The 18,373-nt window shown below is 39.7% G+C and overlaps 1 protein-coding gene across 3 annotated transcripts in view; it reads right to left on the bottom strand.

Annotated features, from left to right (window-relative positions):
• Nucleotides 1–17,820, bottom strand: part of CAPN7 (calpain 7) — a 34,080-nt gene extending 16,260 nt beyond the window's left edge. Inside the window, exons 1-10 of one of the 3 annotated variants that reach the window (XM_080339481.1) lie at nucleotides 17,621–17,820; nucleotides 12,918–13,026; nucleotides 10,896–11,053; nucleotides 8,474–8,541; nucleotides 7,041–7,241; nucleotides 5,442–5,528; nucleotides 4,439–4,565; nucleotides 3,613–3,698; nucleotides 2,559–2,652; nucleotides 832–978 (exon numbers count right to left, since the gene is read on the bottom strand). In XM_080339481.1, the coding sequence (XP_080195607.1) occupies nucleotides 832–978; nucleotides 2,559–2,652; nucleotides 3,613–3,698; nucleotides 4,439–4,565; nucleotides 5,442–5,528; nucleotides 7,041–7,241; nucleotides 8,474–8,541; nucleotides 10,896–11,053; nucleotides 12,918–13,026; nucleotides 17,621–17,722 (1,179 nt within the window). In that variant the 5' untranslated portion in view covers nucleotides 17,723–17,820. Of the gene's footprint in view, nucleotides 1–831; nucleotides 979–2,558; nucleotides 2,653–3,612; nucleotides 3,699–4,438; nucleotides 4,566–5,441; nucleotides 5,529–7,040; nucleotides 7,242–8,473; nucleotides 8,542–10,854; nucleotides 11,054–12,917; nucleotides 13,027–17,620 lie in introns of those variants that run through there. The other 2 variants (XM_080339482.1, XM_080339483.1) reach the window with 2 other exon arrangements.
• Between the last annotated feature and the right edge of the window lie 553 nt (nucleotides 17,821–18,373).

Below are 18,373 nucleotides of genomic sequence, written 5' to 3'. Positions count from 1 at the left end.
CCCCTTATACAAAGCCACGTTTGTCTCCATAATGATTTTTCAAAAGGTGATGATTAACTAGGTTACCCTCCAAACAAGCAATTATCAAGACACGAAACAGAATACAAACAGCACCATGAAATTTTTAAAAAATACTGTTAAAATTTTGAAGAATTTTAAATTAAAATCAGAAATGCTTCCTAAGTAACAAATGAATATTGTGTGGGCTAATCATTTCAGTAAACCCTCCCTCTTTTAAAGAATAATTTGCATGTCAGCCTAGCTGCTGTGCAATGACTGTTCCTTCAGTAACCACAGTGTAGGAAACCAGTACATACTGATGCAAATAAGTGGAACAATCTGATAAACTTCCACAGATCAAAGTACTTGCTCCATCAATACACATGTACTAAATGTCTAGCCTGTTCCTTTCCAAACTGACTCCTCTACCTATGGAGGGAGAACTGCCCTATTTATTGAACGACAGTTAGAAACCAAAATCAGCAGTATTGATGTGGGCAAAAAAATTTATGACTTTACTCAATACTTTCATCTAGGCTCTGTATAAAACCTATATACGTCCCAACCATAGGTGGCAATCCTGCAGTCAGAGAACTATCAGTAACTCTGCCCATCAATATGGCTTGCTCATTCCATTTTGATGGAATAAATCTCATCATGTACAGCTAAGCCTATTTGAGAAAGAAAGAAATAGAAAAAAAAAACAATAAAACTGCAAACCAAATACTTGTCTCTCCAAGCAATTCACTTTGATTTCACTAGAAGGAAAATTATTTGACCCGAGATTATCAAAGTGGAATTTTTGCCTCTTAGAAATAATCTAGTACTTACAGAATTTGATCCAGGAAAATCGTATCCTCCCATGACCTTCATGTAAGCCTTTTCTATTAGCGACACCCATAATTCATTCTTATTGTTAGAATAAGAGCAGAGAAGTTCCCCACTATGATCAACAGGTAACTGGTCATCTATGATGACCTGTATAAAAGAAACAAATGAAAAACCATCAGAAAGCTAAGGAAGTATTTGGAAAGTATTTAAAAGATAAAACCTCTTATTATACAGCTTCTCAGACACAGCCAGACCTGACCATCATTCTCACACGTGGACATCTCTACCAGTCCTGCAGTGGTTTGCCCAAGTGAACAAAAATTCTATTACCAGCTCCTACTTTCGCTGGTCCCCTGGGTGACTGGTAATCACCTGTCTCACTTTTCCCTATGTAAAATGGGGATGATGGCAGTACACTCTTGTAAAGTGTCTAGTATCTATTGGAAAAGGTAGCTGCAGAAAAGTTCAGTACAATTACTAGCATAAAAAGTAAAGAAAAGCCTAACAATTTTCCTCACCTAATTAAGAAACAGCATGGACTACGCTTGGTAGCCAGCAGAAAAATAAACAGCTATTTATGTATAAGGAAACAAACTATTTTCTTCAAACTATGTCAAATTACTTTCATAGTCTCTAGTTCCAGATTTAAATTTCTTCTCTCTGGAAAGGAAAAACAACACAAAGTGGCGGTTGTGAAAGTACGAACCTTTCTTATTTAAATTAGGTAGAATATGTTTGGTATTATTACAGATTGTTACTGCAGTATTTGCAGCCATATGAAACAGTTTCCCAGAACAGATGTTTCAGTTTCACATTGGCATTAGCCTGTTAGGGACACAGGCCACCTACGCAGCACTTTTTCTGGTCAAATCTTATCTGTTGTGGAATGAATAACCCTTTTCATAGAAGAGCAAATGGCCATTCATCCTAAGAAAAGGGAGCCATTAGGAGATGTGTTGAAAAGAGCAAGGCAAGCACACAAAGGATACTGGAACTTTGCAATTCAAGGACTTCCTGACCCAGAGGTTGCATTTTAGCAATTAATAGCCTTTGAAGACTTTCCCCTTACTCCTCTGCCCTGTTAATATGGCCACTCAACTTTTGAACTCCATAAACATTCATCAGTCACTACAATCTGTAATAATCGGTGCTACAGTTAAGTATTATATGAAGGAATAGATTATTTTATGTCCTTCTTTACTGCAATGCAAAGAAAATGAAGTTGTTTGCGAGTTTACAAAGTTCTATCATATATCTTCAGGCATCTCCTCTACTTACTAAACATCTGTGGTCATTTGAGTTACTACTCTATGGTCATTCAATGCCTATACTCTTCCCGAATGCCCCCCTCTCTACGTTTTAGTTCTGCAACTTTCTTTGTAAAATAGAGTGGAAAAGTGGATTACTTGACACATCCTATTCATAAATACAGGATGCATAATTTTGTTCTGGTATGGTTTTCATAATTATGTTAGGCAATGTAAGGATTTTTAATGAATTTAATGTAAGGCTATTTTCATGAATCTCTGTAGAAGAAATAACTACAGTCCATTACACACTTCCCAACCAAAATGAATCTCAACAGGTTTAACAATTAAAAACCACTTTCCAACAAGACATATCCCAAGTTTTTGCTATGCAAGCATAGCTTCACTGTGAAGCAGATCAGGCCTTTAAAATATATGACTTAAACAGTAACAGTATTAAGTCTCCTCAAAACCATTTACCTTTCTAGGTACGCCATTGATATGAAGCTTCACCATGTATTTGCCACATGGATTATATTCTGGTTCTCCTTTCTTATTCTGAGGGTAAATTATACTGTTCAAAAAAAAATAAAAAAAATTGTGACTTAAATTACTTGGCTGTATATACACAGATAACAATAAAAGTGGAGTTATAGGTTGGACTAGATGATCTCCTAACCATTCTGTGATTCTGTGATAAACACAGCCTGTTTCTGGAATTTACACTGAACATAAATATGGAATTTTTAATGAAAGAGAAACTCAAATTTAGAAAAAATGACAGTGATGTTAAAATAGGTTTTATTTTTCAGGCCTGGATCTTGGTGCAGGTCTCTGCTTATTGTAGCAACAAAAAAGAACATAAGTAACCTAATAGTTTCTCCAGCAGAAGCAAGGCAAACAAATTTATCTTACCATTAAACAAATAGTGTTTACACATCTGTAGTATAAATACAGTATTTGCCTGAATAACAAGTCAAACACGTGAAGAAGGAGAATACACTGCAGAACTTCTTGGTCTTGAGAAGAATGTAAGTTCAGTTCTAACGAGTATAAATTAAAACAAGAAAATCCAGGAACAATGATCACACACTGGTCTGGCAATGGGCTCCCGGCAGATTCTGCCAAATTTGTGCCCAGTTTATCACAGGATGCCAGCCTGAGTAGAACTGAGATAGTGTTGTTAACATCAATTTTACAATGACACAGATGCAAGATGGACCACCTGTTGCACAACAGTCAGCACAGCAAGGTAGAAGAAAAAACCTATAAAACCCTCAAAGTAAAATTTCTATTAAAAACAAAACAAAACCTTCCAAACTATTACTCCCCAAAGCACATTTGAAGTTAGACTCCAATGTCTGTATTCATATCTATATAAAGCTGGCTTCCCTCACACAAGTGCTGAAGCCACGCAAGTCCCAGGGCGACAGGACAAATGCTAGTCTTTAATGTGTCCAACCGTCATCAAATATTTTGCAAAAGCTTAAGAGTATTAAGTCTGAAGAGATCTTAGAAAACAACAGCTACTTACCTCGTGATCAATTTTTTGTTATATCTCCTTTCATACGCTGCACTGATAGCTAGTGATGCCACAAAAGAACAATCTGACACTATTGTCTATAAAGAAAAGAAAACCAGTGAGGACATTTACTAACAACTTAGATACTGAAAGACAAACAGGGTGTGTGGAGCCAAGGAAAATTGTCACTTAGTAATTCCCTTCAAAAGGCAAAGTCTTTGAGCCAAGAGAAGAAAAGTTACAACTAAAAGGCAGGGAATGTATATTTGATCAACGTGAGGCCCCTACACAGCAAACCAGAGTTACAATTACAAATGACAATCAACAGCAAGTGCAGATATCTCAGCATTCACTCGCACTTACTCCCTTTACCCCAAAACATGCTGTGTAATGTAAACCATACCCAATAGCACAATCTATTGTGGATTTCAGAATAGCTTGGGCCACCTGCAACTTCACACTGAATGAGACACTTCCACTGTTCTCAATGGGACACCCTGCTTCCTGTCAAATAAAAATTTTAAAATCTTGTCCATTATTTTTTCCATGCAGTAAATTAAGTGAACAATTGGCTGCAGAGTACACCTTGCCTTTTTTCTTATTAACCTTCCCAATATTTCTGGAAAACATGACTTTCAGCTGGAATTCAAATTCTGTTTTTTCACTTTCGCTGCTAACACATCTGTTTATTCTGCATGGAATCTGAAGTGATACTATTTAATTCTTTATTCAATCTCATTAGAGCCAAGGAAAGGACTCTCACATTTGGGGATTGCTTTTTGAACAAGTTCTTACATCCCCTGCTAGCAGCACATATTTCTCTTTAAGAACAATTTACCTGCTTTATGCTGAAACTTGATACAGTATAAATCATTGTAGGGTTATTTGTTATGTCATCTGGTCGCACCCACTTGGCAAACATTGCTTTCTGTTTGGGGGATAATGGTAACTTCCCACATTTATCACTAGATTTAAGAGAGAAAGAGGTAGAAATAAATCAATAGCAGTTTAGAAAAGCTTTTCATGGTATGTCCAGTCTTATATACATATGGTACAAAATATGTGCAGAACAATTACACAGCTTTGTATACAGAGCTGTAAAACAATTTCAAAGAACACTACTGCTATGTTTGTGACTTTTAGGTAAAAAAAAAGCAGAAATATTAAAAATATTAAAAAACATGAAATAAAATCCAAGAGCTTCCTTCATACAGGACTGAACAGGAGAAAGGAATTCCAAAAAGCCATCTATACCAGCAGAAACTCCAATTCTTCAGTTTATTTCAATTTGATGAACTAATAACAAACAGTTTCTTTAGTTCTGAAAATATTGAGGCTTGTCAATCAGACAAGCCTTTAGTGGAAAACTGAGAAAAAAAACCCAAACCAACCCCAGGTGTCTTTGTCTATTATGGCTATGTAATCCTAACATATTGTTATTGCTCTTGAATGGTCCTTTAAAGAGGAAATGGCTATCACCTCCATTTCACAGTTAACTAAGGCAGAGGGAGCTGCACATGTTAGTGTACAGCAGAAGCAGGAAATGGACTCAAGTTGCCAGCCCAGCCCAATACTCCAAAAAGCCAAACATGATGTTGCCCTTATAGGCCAGAATACACAACTGCAAAAGCTCTGCAGAGCTCCGATCAGTTTACATTAAACACTTTTAAGATCAGACTACAAAATGAAAGTGGTAGTATTTAAAGATCACTGCCTGAATTATGTTTAAAAGCCTACTTAAACATTTTTAAACCCTGAAAGAGAGAACATAGAAATATTAAATGTGGGAAAGCTTTGGAAATAAGAACTAAAGTCAAGTTCAATAATTGAATCACACTTACGAAAATGGCACAGGGAAGGCAAAACGTTCCCTCAGATCAACACTCATGAAAGGTACATATTCAATGCCATTAATTTTTGAAGTCTTCCTGCAAGTTATAAGAAAAAAAAAAAATATAGTTACAAACCTATATACCATCTTTCAAAGACTAATTTCAAGAAGGCAACAACAAAACTAGTTTTTAAAACTTCACAATACATGGTGCTTCCGAAAACAAGATTACTACCTCTTGAAAATGAAACAACTACTGTATTTATTTGGGTTTGAAATGTGCAGTACATTATGGCTCAGTCACTAATCCTCCATGTACGTACCTTTGGACAAGTTACCATGCCAGAATAGAAATTATCATCAGCCACAAAGCTCTTCATAGTTCTAGAAGTCACATCTAAAAATACATTTGTCTAAACAGAATTTCTCAAGTCCCTTAAGCCTCTCATTTAAGAGAGTCTTAGCATAAGTTGACAGCACTTAACAACATTTAGATTCCATCTAACTGGAGGAGTATTTTGGAATGCTTTGTCAAACAACAATAAAAAAATACTGAATGTTTATCAGTAAATTTTTGACTAAAATGCACAGAATGTTTTTTTAAAAACAAGAATCATATTTAAATGTGAACGTAATTTAAGTTTCAAACAAGGAGTTTACTGTAAAAGCTATGTGAGGTACTTCAAATAAAATTATGATTAAAGATGTGAAACAACTTGGAGGTTCTCTTGCAAGACTTAAAAAAACCCAAACAACAAAAAAAAACAAAGAAGAAAAAAAACCCCAAACCATCCAGAAAACCAGAAACATTTACTGCACAAGCACTACACGAGAAAAAAGAAAAAAGAAATTTTAATAAAGCAATTCTTAATGATCTGCAACTCTTCAAACACAAACACAAAATTTCTACCTTCAGGAGCTTAGTCCATTTAAATCCCCTAAAACATTTAGTCTGCTTGTTGGCTTTATGACCAAATCCTGGACAGTGCTGAGCATCAGCTCTGTCACAATATTTTTTTGATTTTATGGGGAGGAGAAGGAGGAAGGTTGAAATACCTATCAGACAATGCTTTTTTTTTTTAAAGACATATTTGAAAGTTTTCAAAATTCATGAATTTGATCGAAGGTTTTATGGATTTTTTTATTACTTTTAGCTTATTCCACCTATAATAAAGAGCAAAGCAAAAGGAACTGCATGTAACAGAAGTCACCACTCTACAACATATGCTTCCTCAGTTTACAGTGAAGTAGTAGCTGTATAACCTGTAAAAACATCTTTGCACCTTGGGATCTCAGATCTTTCATGAACTCATTCAGGTGGTAGGTTAAAATAAAAAACAAGGCTATGAAAAACAATCCTGGCAGTCACTTACAAGAAATTGTCTTCTAGATATATTCTAGAAAATACATTCTGTGAATAAAAGCCACTAATTAAATTACCATAGAGAATGCAGAAATTTGTTAACCCAGCAATAGGGTTTGTAAAAGGGTTTTCCAACCCTCTGTTTATATACGTCATGCTGCAGCTGTTTCAATCTACTGCATCAGATGCACAAAGGATGTGAGCACAAATGATAAAATTCTGCGAAAAAACTTGTCTTCAGCTTACCTGAGTACTTCAATCTCCTCTGCAGTGTATCTCTGACCTTGAGGTTCACTCGCTTGTACTGCTCTGATTGTCTGTGGTTTATCATTTAAAGAAAAATCAGGTCCCAATGGAAAGAACGTTCTGACTGGCTGATTTGGTTTAGCTGCAGTTGACTTCTCCTTCTGAGATGACTTTGACACAGATTCCTTCAGTGCCTCTGCTCTAAAGCAAATAAAAATGCATTTTGTTTACGATAATGATAAAAAATATAGCTATTATTTATTTGCTTGGTAAATGTTCCCACATATGTGAAATGGAATGAACCAAAGTTGGCCAATACTTTTCCTATGAAAAATAAATTTCTGATGCCAGCATTTCTTTATTTTCCTGTTCAAGAACCAACTAAAATACAGCATTTGCAATTCATGTACAAGCTACTTTTGGCAGAACTCATTAGATTGTTGTTGCATATAAATTATGCTAATAGGAGAATTTGTGTAAGTGCTCATTATCTGGAACCTCAGAACAATATCACTGAAACACAGAGAGAAGACTGATTTGCATCCTCTCATACCTTCAGGATTTAATTTGTCTACCAGCTACAACAACACTAAAAACCCACTAGCATTCTCACAACCCATCATTTCAACTGCTTGAAGACTGTGTATTCAGAAGCCTTCTCTTTTGTTGCTGCATTAAGCTGCTGAATGCTCACACATACGCAAAATACACGGGTTTTTTGAACACAGACTGAGAAGTGCTGAAAACCAGCTTATACTGAAACTTAGCTCAACATAGTCATATAATCCTTTAGGCTGGAAAACATCTTTAAGATCAAGTCCAACCATAAACCTCACACTGCGAAGTCAACCACTAAACCACTAAGTGCCATGTCTTCAGGTATTTTATAATAAACACCTCCAGGGATGGTGACTCAACTAGTTCCCTGGGCAGCCTGTTCCAGTGCTTGACGACCCTTTCCGTGAAGAAACTGAACTTACACTCATGTAACTTGTTTCAGATATAGACTCCATTTCACTAGATCTACCCATACAGTTAGATTGCTACCATCAAGACAAATGTTTCTTGGTTTCCAACCTGTCTTCCTTATGAAGGGATGCTGACACTCTGACATAGTGCTGGCCTGAATTCAGCCTTTCTATAAAAGCCAAACACTGTAGTAGTCTGATTTATATCTCTGAAGACTGAAGTAATGCATCACTACTAAGAATACAGAGTCCTTTCCTAATTTTGCACGTCCCAAAATTCAAAGAGGCTTGGCACAACAGCTGCTATATTCAGTGGTAGCAGCTATCTGCCAGGAGAACTCTAGAGGAGCAAGGTCTACCCAGAATCCATGTTCTGCAGTACAGAACAGCTAGACTGAAAATCCAACTAAAAGAGCACACTTAGGCCTGACAGCAAGTATGTTTATTAACACTGGCAATACTCACCTATCCAGTGCTTGCCGAGCCAGTTGTTTCAGTTTTGACTGGAGACCTGCTTCTGAAGTTTCGGTAGCCTGAAGTGCAAAATAAAAGAAAGAGATACGCATGCAAAAAACCCAGAGGTTTTATAATCTCATTTTGTCAAATTCCACACTTACACATTACAAGGAACAGTAACTAGCTATTTTTTCCAATTCTTGTTTGAAATGAGCAATTTTATTTTTAAATCTCAGCATAAAAACCCCATACTTAGTAAGCAAATATCATATTCCTGTTCTAGTGAATGTTCCTGGAACAAATGTCATATTTAAAATTCTTCAGCATGTGAAATACTGTATACACAAAAAAAAAAGCCAGAGGAATTAACCATATTAAACCACAATGGGCAGAAAGAAGACAAAAAAGCAAATGTTACATATACTACTGAGCTTAGATGTTGTCCTGATTCTGTTGCCATCTCCAAGTTGGAGCTTCAACCTTTCCTTAGTGGTGGTGGGGGGGGTCAATATAGAGCATCTGCCACACTTTATTGTTGGCCTGCAATAAACTGCAACAGATGTGTTCCAATTCTTTTCCTCAAATGAATAAAAAATAATCATGATAACTTAGGAAAAAAAAAATTACTTTCATAAAATACAAACCAAGAAGATATCTTGCAAGTTTAAAGTTTTGTTCTTGCACATCTAAGGCATAAAATAATCTATGACAGGGCACCAAAACAGAGATCAAGAGTGACAACTTCCATTCCCAGCTGGGAGGTCAGCTATGACAGTTTACACTTTGGTTCTCCTTATAGATGAAGCCTGGCTACTGCAGCTAAACAATCTGCAAGGGGAAGAACATGAGATGTGGCTTCTTCTGCAATACCCACAAGCAGGTTTCAGGTTCTAGCTTTGTACCTTGACTGATTGATTCTCTGAGGTCAGCTAGGTCAACTGATAATTAAAAAAAAAAAAAAAAAAGCAAGCTACTTTCACCCCAAGAAACAAAAGTAGGAACACGCTCTATAAGCAACTATTTTCATTTGCAAATAAATTACAGTCTGGCGTTCACAGTTAGAAAAGACTTTGAAAATTGTATGAAGGTAAGCACTGGAGATGGAACATTAGCACACTCATCTAGGAGCCAGCCACAGAAGAGGAGGAACAGCTGTTCTCCGAGTACTTCAGGGGTAAAGAAGAAACAAATCTCTCCACCTGAATATACTGAGAAGAAGGACAGAAGAAAAGCTTCAAGACAGAAGAATTTCTTCAATCTTCTTTCATCATGGGAAAAAGAAGGTACTTTTTGATCACCCCAAGGGACAAAGCCTACAGTCATCTCAACAAAATAATATATGAGTCAAGATTAAAAGAAACTTCAGCAGCATCTGTACCTAATGAAATACCTGATAAAAGTAGTTATTTATATGAGATAATTTCAGGCTAACTTCAATATAGGTAAGTAATATTTGCATACACTGACAGAACAGGAGGAGGAACACCACAGAGGAAAAAAAGCACGTTGCTGCAGTAAGATTTATGTAATAGGCTGAAGATGTTCTGCTCCCACAGCTCAAGCGGAAAAACTGGAGCAGTTCTACTAACTCTTGGTCTGGTTGCACTGTATTACCACGGTTTTTATAGCCCACATAAAACCAGTTTACAGAATTCAGAAAAAAGATTTTACTCCAGCAAGTCATAAAAGTAACACTCCCCTCCCAACAACCCACATCTGTTTACATTCTAAAAAAGGAAGAGAAGAGAAAAAGAAAACCAGGCTTGGTGGAGTTACATTATGATGGTGAGCTCTTCCTGTAATGAATTAGTTAAGTCAACTGGACTTAAGGGAAAAAAGCAGTACCTGTAATTATATTCTCCATCATTTACATAATGGCCAATTCATCCTTACCATCAATTCCTGTGTGAATTTAATTCACTTGTAACAGCTTTAACGTTGAGCACTGAGTAATAAAGTAACATTTTTACTAGTTTTGGCATCAGTACACCATTATGTTTCCAGAAAGTGTTACATGCAAAATTTTCCTTTAATGAAGTCAGAAAGTAATATAGCTGACACAGCAGCAAGTCATCTTCAGTTTTAACTGTTTTAATTTCTGTTTTAGTGTTACATTTGCTCCAGGGCAAAAATTAACATGAAAAAAGTTCCAGAATATTTCTAGTTTTTAGTATAATCCAGCTCAGGAAAAGCATAAATTGCAAGTCCCCATAAATTTACAGTGTTGAACAGCACCATAACAAAGACTGGAAGAAACACTAACACCCCCCACCCCAAAAAAACCAACAATGGAAAAAAATATTAAAATAATAGTTTTTAGAAATACAGGTACTCCATTTTTAGCCAGCCTTTAAGGGTCAGTCACTTGTGTAAGTGGAAGAATTTCTTACCATCACGTAATTCTACCAAGTTAACCTGTAGCTTAACATACTGTTTTCAAACAGAGTTCCACCGCTTCTGTGTACAACTCTACAGCTTCTTCTGCGTTGCCTTTATCATCTTCATCAAAAGCCTGTGTAACTAGGAAGTGAGCACGCTCCAAATCCAACTGTTGTTTTGACTTCAGAGGGTCTGTTTTCTGTGACTGAACTAAATGAAAAAGAAAGTATTTAGCTTTCCACAGTGGCATACGTAAAAACATTTTTAACATGATACTGAAACACTAGTGGCTCTAATCAGATAGGTAATATCTATTTTTTGATTGGAAAGCAAATCTTTCTAAACTTTCCTAAAAAAACACCTTTGCAAGGACAAGAAAACTCTCCCACCCCCTGAAGCAGAGATGCACTCTCAGGATATTTAGAATAGAATCATAGAATAATTTTGGTTGGAAAAGACCCTCCAGATCTTTGGGTTAGGTCATCAACCATAACATAGCTCTAGCACTAAATCATTTCCCTAAGAACCTCATGTATGCTTCTTTTAAACACTTCCAGGAATGGTGACTCTATCACTTCCCTGGGTAGCCTGTCAAATAACATAAATAAAATCTCTTTCATACTACACTAAGAACAAGGCGGTTTAATTATGTAAAATATTGCATCATATCTGAAAACACATCACCTGTCGCAATATACAAGTTCCTTAGGTGTCTACTTCATTTAATATCCTTATTAATGACTTGAAGGAGAAGATGGAGTGCACCTTCATCAAGGCTGCAGACACCACCAAACCATTGCACTCAAGGACACAGCTGCTATTCAAAGGGACATAAAGAAGCTAAAGTAATGAGCTGACAGGAACCTCAGAAAATTCGACCAGGACAAATCCCTGTGCCTGGGACAGAATGAAACCCTGCAAGGTACAGCTCTGCAAGGAAGAGCCTGGGGTCCTGGAGGACATCTAAGTCAGCTCAAGCCAGCAATGAAGGCTAACAGGACCCTGGGCTGTGTCAGCAGGAGCACAGCCAGGAGATGGGGGAAGCAATAACCATCCCCTACTCAGCACTTAGTAGACTGTATCTGGAATACCACATCTGATCTTGGGTCCCTAGCAATGGTTGCGGCTGGAGGACTTGACCTTTTGATAAGAAGCGGAAGGAGTAGGGCTTGTCGAGTCAGGAGAGATGGCTTTGGGGGGACCTAATAGGGGATCTAACAGCAACGTGCCAGTAACTGCGAGGTTATCAAGAAAATGGATTCAGCCTCTTCACTGCAGTGCAAAAAAGAGTGAATGAGAGCCATGTGGCCATGAATTCAAACAGGAGAGAATCCAACTAGGTATATTTAAAACAAATAAACAAAACCAACCAAACAAAAACAAACAACCACAAAAACAAACACTAGAAAGACAACTGCACCAGAGGCCCCAAGGAATTTCTATCCTTAGTCATTTTCAGGACCCAATTGCACCTGAGCAACCTCGCCCAAAAATGAATGTTTACCCTGCTTTGAGTAGGAGATGGGTCTATAGACCTCCCAAGGTCCCTTTCTGGCCAAGTGATTCTATGATTCTAACTGACAATTGCAGGAGTGCAAAAATCTGAGATTTTAGTCAAAGCACAAACACAAACTGGATTATACAAGAAAACCCTTATGAGAACTCTTTGCCCTTTCAAAGTTAGTAATTCTACATTAACACTAGAAACCACTTGCTTCAAATCCATTTTGCAGCTGAGGCTTAGATATAAGTTTTGATTTGTTCCTGATCAATTTTTATTGTTACATTTAATTAATTTTTCAGGTTTGCTCTGCAGATGTGGTTCCTAAAAATACTTAAGAGGATAGAATAAAAACACCCAAGTCCTTAGGAAGTAAGTCTCTGCTTCATTTCTGATGTATTTCAGAATTCAAAACACTGATGTACTCATTGAATTTGTAGTCCTTCACAAAGTACAAGAAAATTAGATTAATGAAAAACAGAGCAAACATCATTGATACATATTTCACAGCACTGAAAAGCTTTCCACTCAATTAATTTAGGCAGAGGTTTAATTAGAAAGCTCCTTACCCACCTGCTGAATGGAGAGCTTGAACTCTCTCCAAGTACTCATTTATTTTTTCTTGAATATTTTCCAAGTTGGACCCTGCCATCCCAGCATAAATCAAGGCTTGTGCAGCTTCCTGCAGGGAAAAGAATTTGAGACAAAGTTAATGTTTGCTGCCTAGAAAATTACCTTCCATAAACAGAGAGCCTACAGCAGCCATGAGCTGCATGAAAGCAAGCTCCTACATCTGCAAAGACTCCATGGCTGCAGGGAAATTCTGCTGGAAATAATAAGTTTCAAGTTATAAATGAGATCATGTCCAATTTCTCACACATGGGACAACCTAGAAGATTATTAAAAAACCTTTTGAGGTTATATAAGGCCAGATCTTAGGTCTGTTTGTATGGTAATGCATGGAATTAGGAGACTTGAAGTGAAGTTTTTCAAGCATGCACTCAAATCAGTTAGATAAAGCTCAGAAGCTGTGAACTGCCTTTTTTTTTTTTTTTTTAAAGCTGCAGATTTAAGGTTAGAAAAAAAAAAGCTACTCACAAGTTACACACATTTAAGCTGATAATAATGAAATTAAACCAGTAGAAAAGCTTTAAAAAAGCAAATTCATAGATTTTTGGTTTAGAAAGTCTTTTCTTTTAGTATTACTCACATAAAGCTATCAAAACTGGAAAGTCTACAAATTTAAAGTTTTCTAGCTCTTCAAACTTCGTTTTTTACATATTTTTGTGTACACAAAACACTGGGTATTGAGGAAAGTCTACTTCCAGGAGGGAGCTTAGGTCTCCAGCTCAGAAGCACAGTATATTATCCGCATTGACTTTTTCTGCACTGCACAAATCTATTAGAAAAGATGCCTTCAGTTGCGTAAGTTGCCTGTCCATTCACTAAATTTATGAAAAACATGTAAGGTTTGGCAGGGCTATAACAAACAGAGCTGACAGTCTCAGAAGCATATGGAGAACTGAAATCTGTCACTCACAAAAACGTAGCTAAAAACCTTATTTTGTCCTCGTTATTGGCATGAGGAAAAAGAACAAAACAAAACACAGTTAAACCACACTTTTGTGGCAGTGCCCATCTTCCCAGCAGCAGCAGAAGAGAGTAGGTGGTGGTCACATAGCAGCTGAGTTTAGCAGCTGAGTATGTGGGAAGCAGAACAATAACCAGAGAGTTGCTCCGCAAAGATGGTGCTTAAAGAGGCTGCTCTGCAGAGGGTGAGCACAGGGACATGGCCAGCAGGTCTCCTGTGTGCTTTGTGGCCGTCATTTTTGCCAAGCTTAAGAGTTTGTTCCCATACACATCTGCCCAGTTCACCCAAGCTTAAAACCGATTCTGCTAGAGCCTGTACTTGTTATCAGGACAAAGTTTCACTGACCAACATCATAATACCAAGTACTGTATACTCCCTGTCAACATCCATCACCATGTTACATCACATAAAATGTCCACAGCAACAGAAAGTTAAAAAGAAGTCCTGTCCCATCTATATGTAGCAATTACCTACCATTAAGGCCTAGCATACAACTACTTTTTGTGGGGGAAAAACATGCACTACAGATAGCTGCTCAAAGGATGTATGTATTTGTCTGTGACATATATCAAGTACAGGCTGACAAAACAGGCACTATATACATATATGTATACACATAGGGTGCAAAGAATGAATGTAGATTTTCAAACCAATGCATAACCATTGTTGCTTCTGTGATTTCATGCGCAACTATTTTGCCTGGTTTTAAGACGTAATAAAAACAGTCTTTTAGAAATTAAGGCTCTAAAGGACTGAAGCAGTTGACCAACTGTCTGCAGAACCAGCACGCCAACTGCTTCCAGCGACAAGACAGACATGCAATTCAGAGCTAGTATTTGTGATCTCTTCAACACCAGTACTGTTCTTGAGCATGAGTAGTGTGCCACGGTCACACTAAGCTAACTACTGGTCACCAGTTTGCAAGCTGCTAACTGCTGGTCAGACTTGGCGACAGTCTTCAGCAGTTTTGGTGAAGTCCTCAGGTGCCAAAATATGCTCCTGATGTTTCTGTAGAGCACCACTAGCAAGTTATCCTCAGCTGGTTCACATGTAGCAATCCTCAAGGGATCTATCAACCTTATGTGACAGCAGGAAGCGAACAGCACTTGCCAGCCTTAGAAACTCCATTCATACAGGCCTGCTTGTTGTCTATCAGTAACGAACAGCAGCATTTCCCACGCTTCAGCCCTAAGGCCAAGTTCTTGCAGAATCCAGTTCAGCACCCAGCCTTCCCACATGCTTATTAATTGCACCAGCAGGCTCTGAACCGCCTAGAGGAGTTGGTAAGAAAGTTGGTGATGAACCAGAGTTTGTTTGCACCGTCCAAAAAGCACGTAAAGTATCCCCAAAATAGTAGATGGCATTTTGTAACTGCTCTTGTTTAATCTAACATTGACAGTGATTCTTCAGACAACATCCAGAAAGCCATATCTATCTAGGCTATATCATACATAAACAATTCTGCTCTAACAATATCTGCCAAGTTTGCTCTCCCTCCTTCTGATCACAATAGGTTTGAACACTAACAACTCCACATACAATCTAACACGAGTCGATACATAATCTTGGACTGCCAAGAGTCACCTGTCTGAACATCAAAAATCCTACCTGCAGAGTTTTGATTCAAAGCTTTCCTCACACAAAACAGTGTCCATAATCAGGCTGCTCTGTGGCTTAGCTTTTGCATACCAGAAAACATTTTCTAGATTACATTCTTTGTCACGTGTAGCTTGAAGTGCACCAAGACACTTCACGAGGATATCACCCATATGCAGCAAGTGAAAAAGATTTTTCCGTACACTGTACAAAAGCATACAAGAGTGATTATTTGCACAAAAAGATGGTTTTCTTCAGAAGAGTATTTGATAACTTCTTCCAGATATACTGAAAAATGTAGTGTAATAAAGTAGTACTGCACACAGCTACCAGACCATGTATGCATGCTGTTGCTGATAAGCACAGGGCTTATCGGCATTATTATGGGTAACTATAACTTTTGCATATATATACTTTACATATATAAACTTAGCTCACCCTACATTAGCAACTACATAAAAAAGATACTCCTCTTCCTGTTCTTTCACATTTACATGCATAGACCACCATGATAATAACACTATGCTTTTTATATATTTCAAAGACATCTTGTACTCATGAAGTAAAAGGCCAACTACAGAGCTGTTGGCAAGTTAATGGAACAGAATTACTTTGGCAGGATAATGCAATATGTGGAATGATTAATGCAACAAGGACAAACATAGGCTTCAAAGGAATCCCTTCTCACGGGTGAGCAGTAAAGCCAGTGGGATAAAGAACTTTAATGTAACCTTGTAAAATATAAATTAAACAAAATAAGACAACTTAAACAGTCAGAAAAATGCATAATGGTTGCGCTGAAGCTACTAAATACCAGTAGCAAGTATGTAAATATTGAGCAAGACATTGAATCAACCTCATCACACCCCTGGTTCCACCAACACGAAGCTGTACCAAAATAATAAAATCAGATCGCTAACAGAAAGAATATTCATATATGGTTAAAAACATGTCACTGGTAGCTTGTGATCTGAAGCTAGCTTATTGCTGAGCATCTTGTATTTCACCACGTACTTCTCTACTTATCTGATGATTTATTATACACCTGAGTTGTTTCCCATTGCACATTTAAGAGCTTCAGTATACCCACCTGCAGTTCTCCAAAATGCCTAGCGCTTACATCTCTAACATAAATTGGAACAGGTTTTCAGGCCTGGCAGGACTACAGGAGAGGCCAGGAATGAAAGTGAAGAACCAGTAGGGCAGAGACACTGCTAGGTTACAATGAAGCTTCCCTGAAAGGAGGCTGTAGCAAGGTGGGTGTCAGCCTCTTCTCCCAAGTGACAGGACACGAGGACATGGCCTGAAGTTGCTCCAGGGGAGGATTATATTGGATATGAGGAAAAATTTTTTCACTGAAAGCGTTGTCAGGCATTGGAACAGACTGCCCAGGGAAGTGGTTGAGTCACCATCCCTGGGGGTGTTTAAAAGACATGTATATAAAGTTCTTAGACACATGGTTTAGAGATGGACTTGGCGGTGCTAGGTTAACAGCTGAACTCGATGATCTTACAGGTCTTTTCCAACCAAAACGATTCGATGACTCCCGAGAAGCCCCAAAGGGGCTGCGACTCCAGCAGCTGGAAGAAGAACGCCCGTACCCACTTTTTAAGCACCGCAGCTGCAGCGCTGCCCCCCAGCCCGTCAGCACACAGCAGCGCACGGGCGGCGCTCCTTCCCACCTAAAAATAACACGCAGGAAAAACACATTTCGCAACCTGCCCTGAAGGACGCTGCTTCTCCGGAGGCAGACAAACTTTCTACGCGCACGCCCGGCCTTCCGCTCTCTTCTCGGCTGGAACCGCCACGGCTTCCCCGAGGCCGAGCAGCGCTCCGTCTGCGGAGCACACCGGCGGAGGCGGGGAGCGGCGGGGGCAGCGCTGCCCTCAGCGCACCTCCCTCTGCCGGTGAGGCGAGGCCGGGCCGGGCCGCAGGGGCGAGGCAGGGCCATCCCTCCCTCCCCCAGCCCTCGGGGGGCTGCGGGGAGGAGCGCAAACCTACCGGTAGCTCAAGAGCCAAAGGACGGCTAGGAGAAAGGGGACACCAGCGCCCTGAGGGAACCGAGATGCACCGGCACCCCTCCTCATACCTTGTAGTAGAAGACCGCTTCCTGGTAGCGCCCGCTCTGGTCCCGCTGCACCGCCAGCTGCGCGAACTTCACCGCGTCCAGCTCCAGCGTGGCGGCGTCCATGGCTGGCTCCCGCTGAGGTGGCGCCGCCACCGGCAGCCGCACCCCTCCGAGCGGACCCCACCGCCACCGGCTCCACGCCCGCCCGGCTGCTTCCGCCGCCTCCCTGACCTGGCCGCCGGCCCCGCCCCCATGCCAGCCGGCCCCGCCCCCATGCCAGCCGCCCTCTCCCCTGGCCACGCCCCCCCTGCCCTGACAGCGGCTGCCCCGACACCCGCGCCCGGCCCGCCCCGCTCGGGGACGCTGTGGCCCAGCGCGCATGCGCGCATTTTTTTTTGGAAGGTGCAGGAGGATGGCTCATGCTGGGCAGGCGTGAGGGTTGTATTGCGCATGCTCGGGAGCGGGCGGGGTTCTCGCGTTTGACGGGTGCGCGTGCGCGTAGCGGTGAGGGGAGGTGGCGCGTGCCTGCCTGTGGCGGTTGAAGACCGGGCCCGCGGAGGGTCGTTACCCCCCCTCAGCCCGCCTCTGTCGCGATTGTGAGGCGCGGGAGAGGGGAGCTGAGCAGCTCGGCGGGTAAGGGCAAGCCCAAGCGTATTGTTACTGCTGTATTCTAAAATAAAGTCGCGTGGGGCTTTTGGGGTTTTGTTGTGTTTTTGTGTTGGTTGGTTGGTTCTGGGGTTTTGTTTGTTTGTTTTTGTCTCACTTTTTAATAGA

This window comes from Nesoenas mayeri (assembly GCF_963082525.1).
Source record: "Nesoenas mayeri genome assembly, chromosome: 2".
Lineage (NCBI taxonomy): Eukaryota > Metazoa > Chordata > Aves > Columbiformes > Columbidae > Nesoenas > Nesoenas mayeri.
This window is presented reverse-complemented; position numbering and strand designations above follow the sequence as displayed.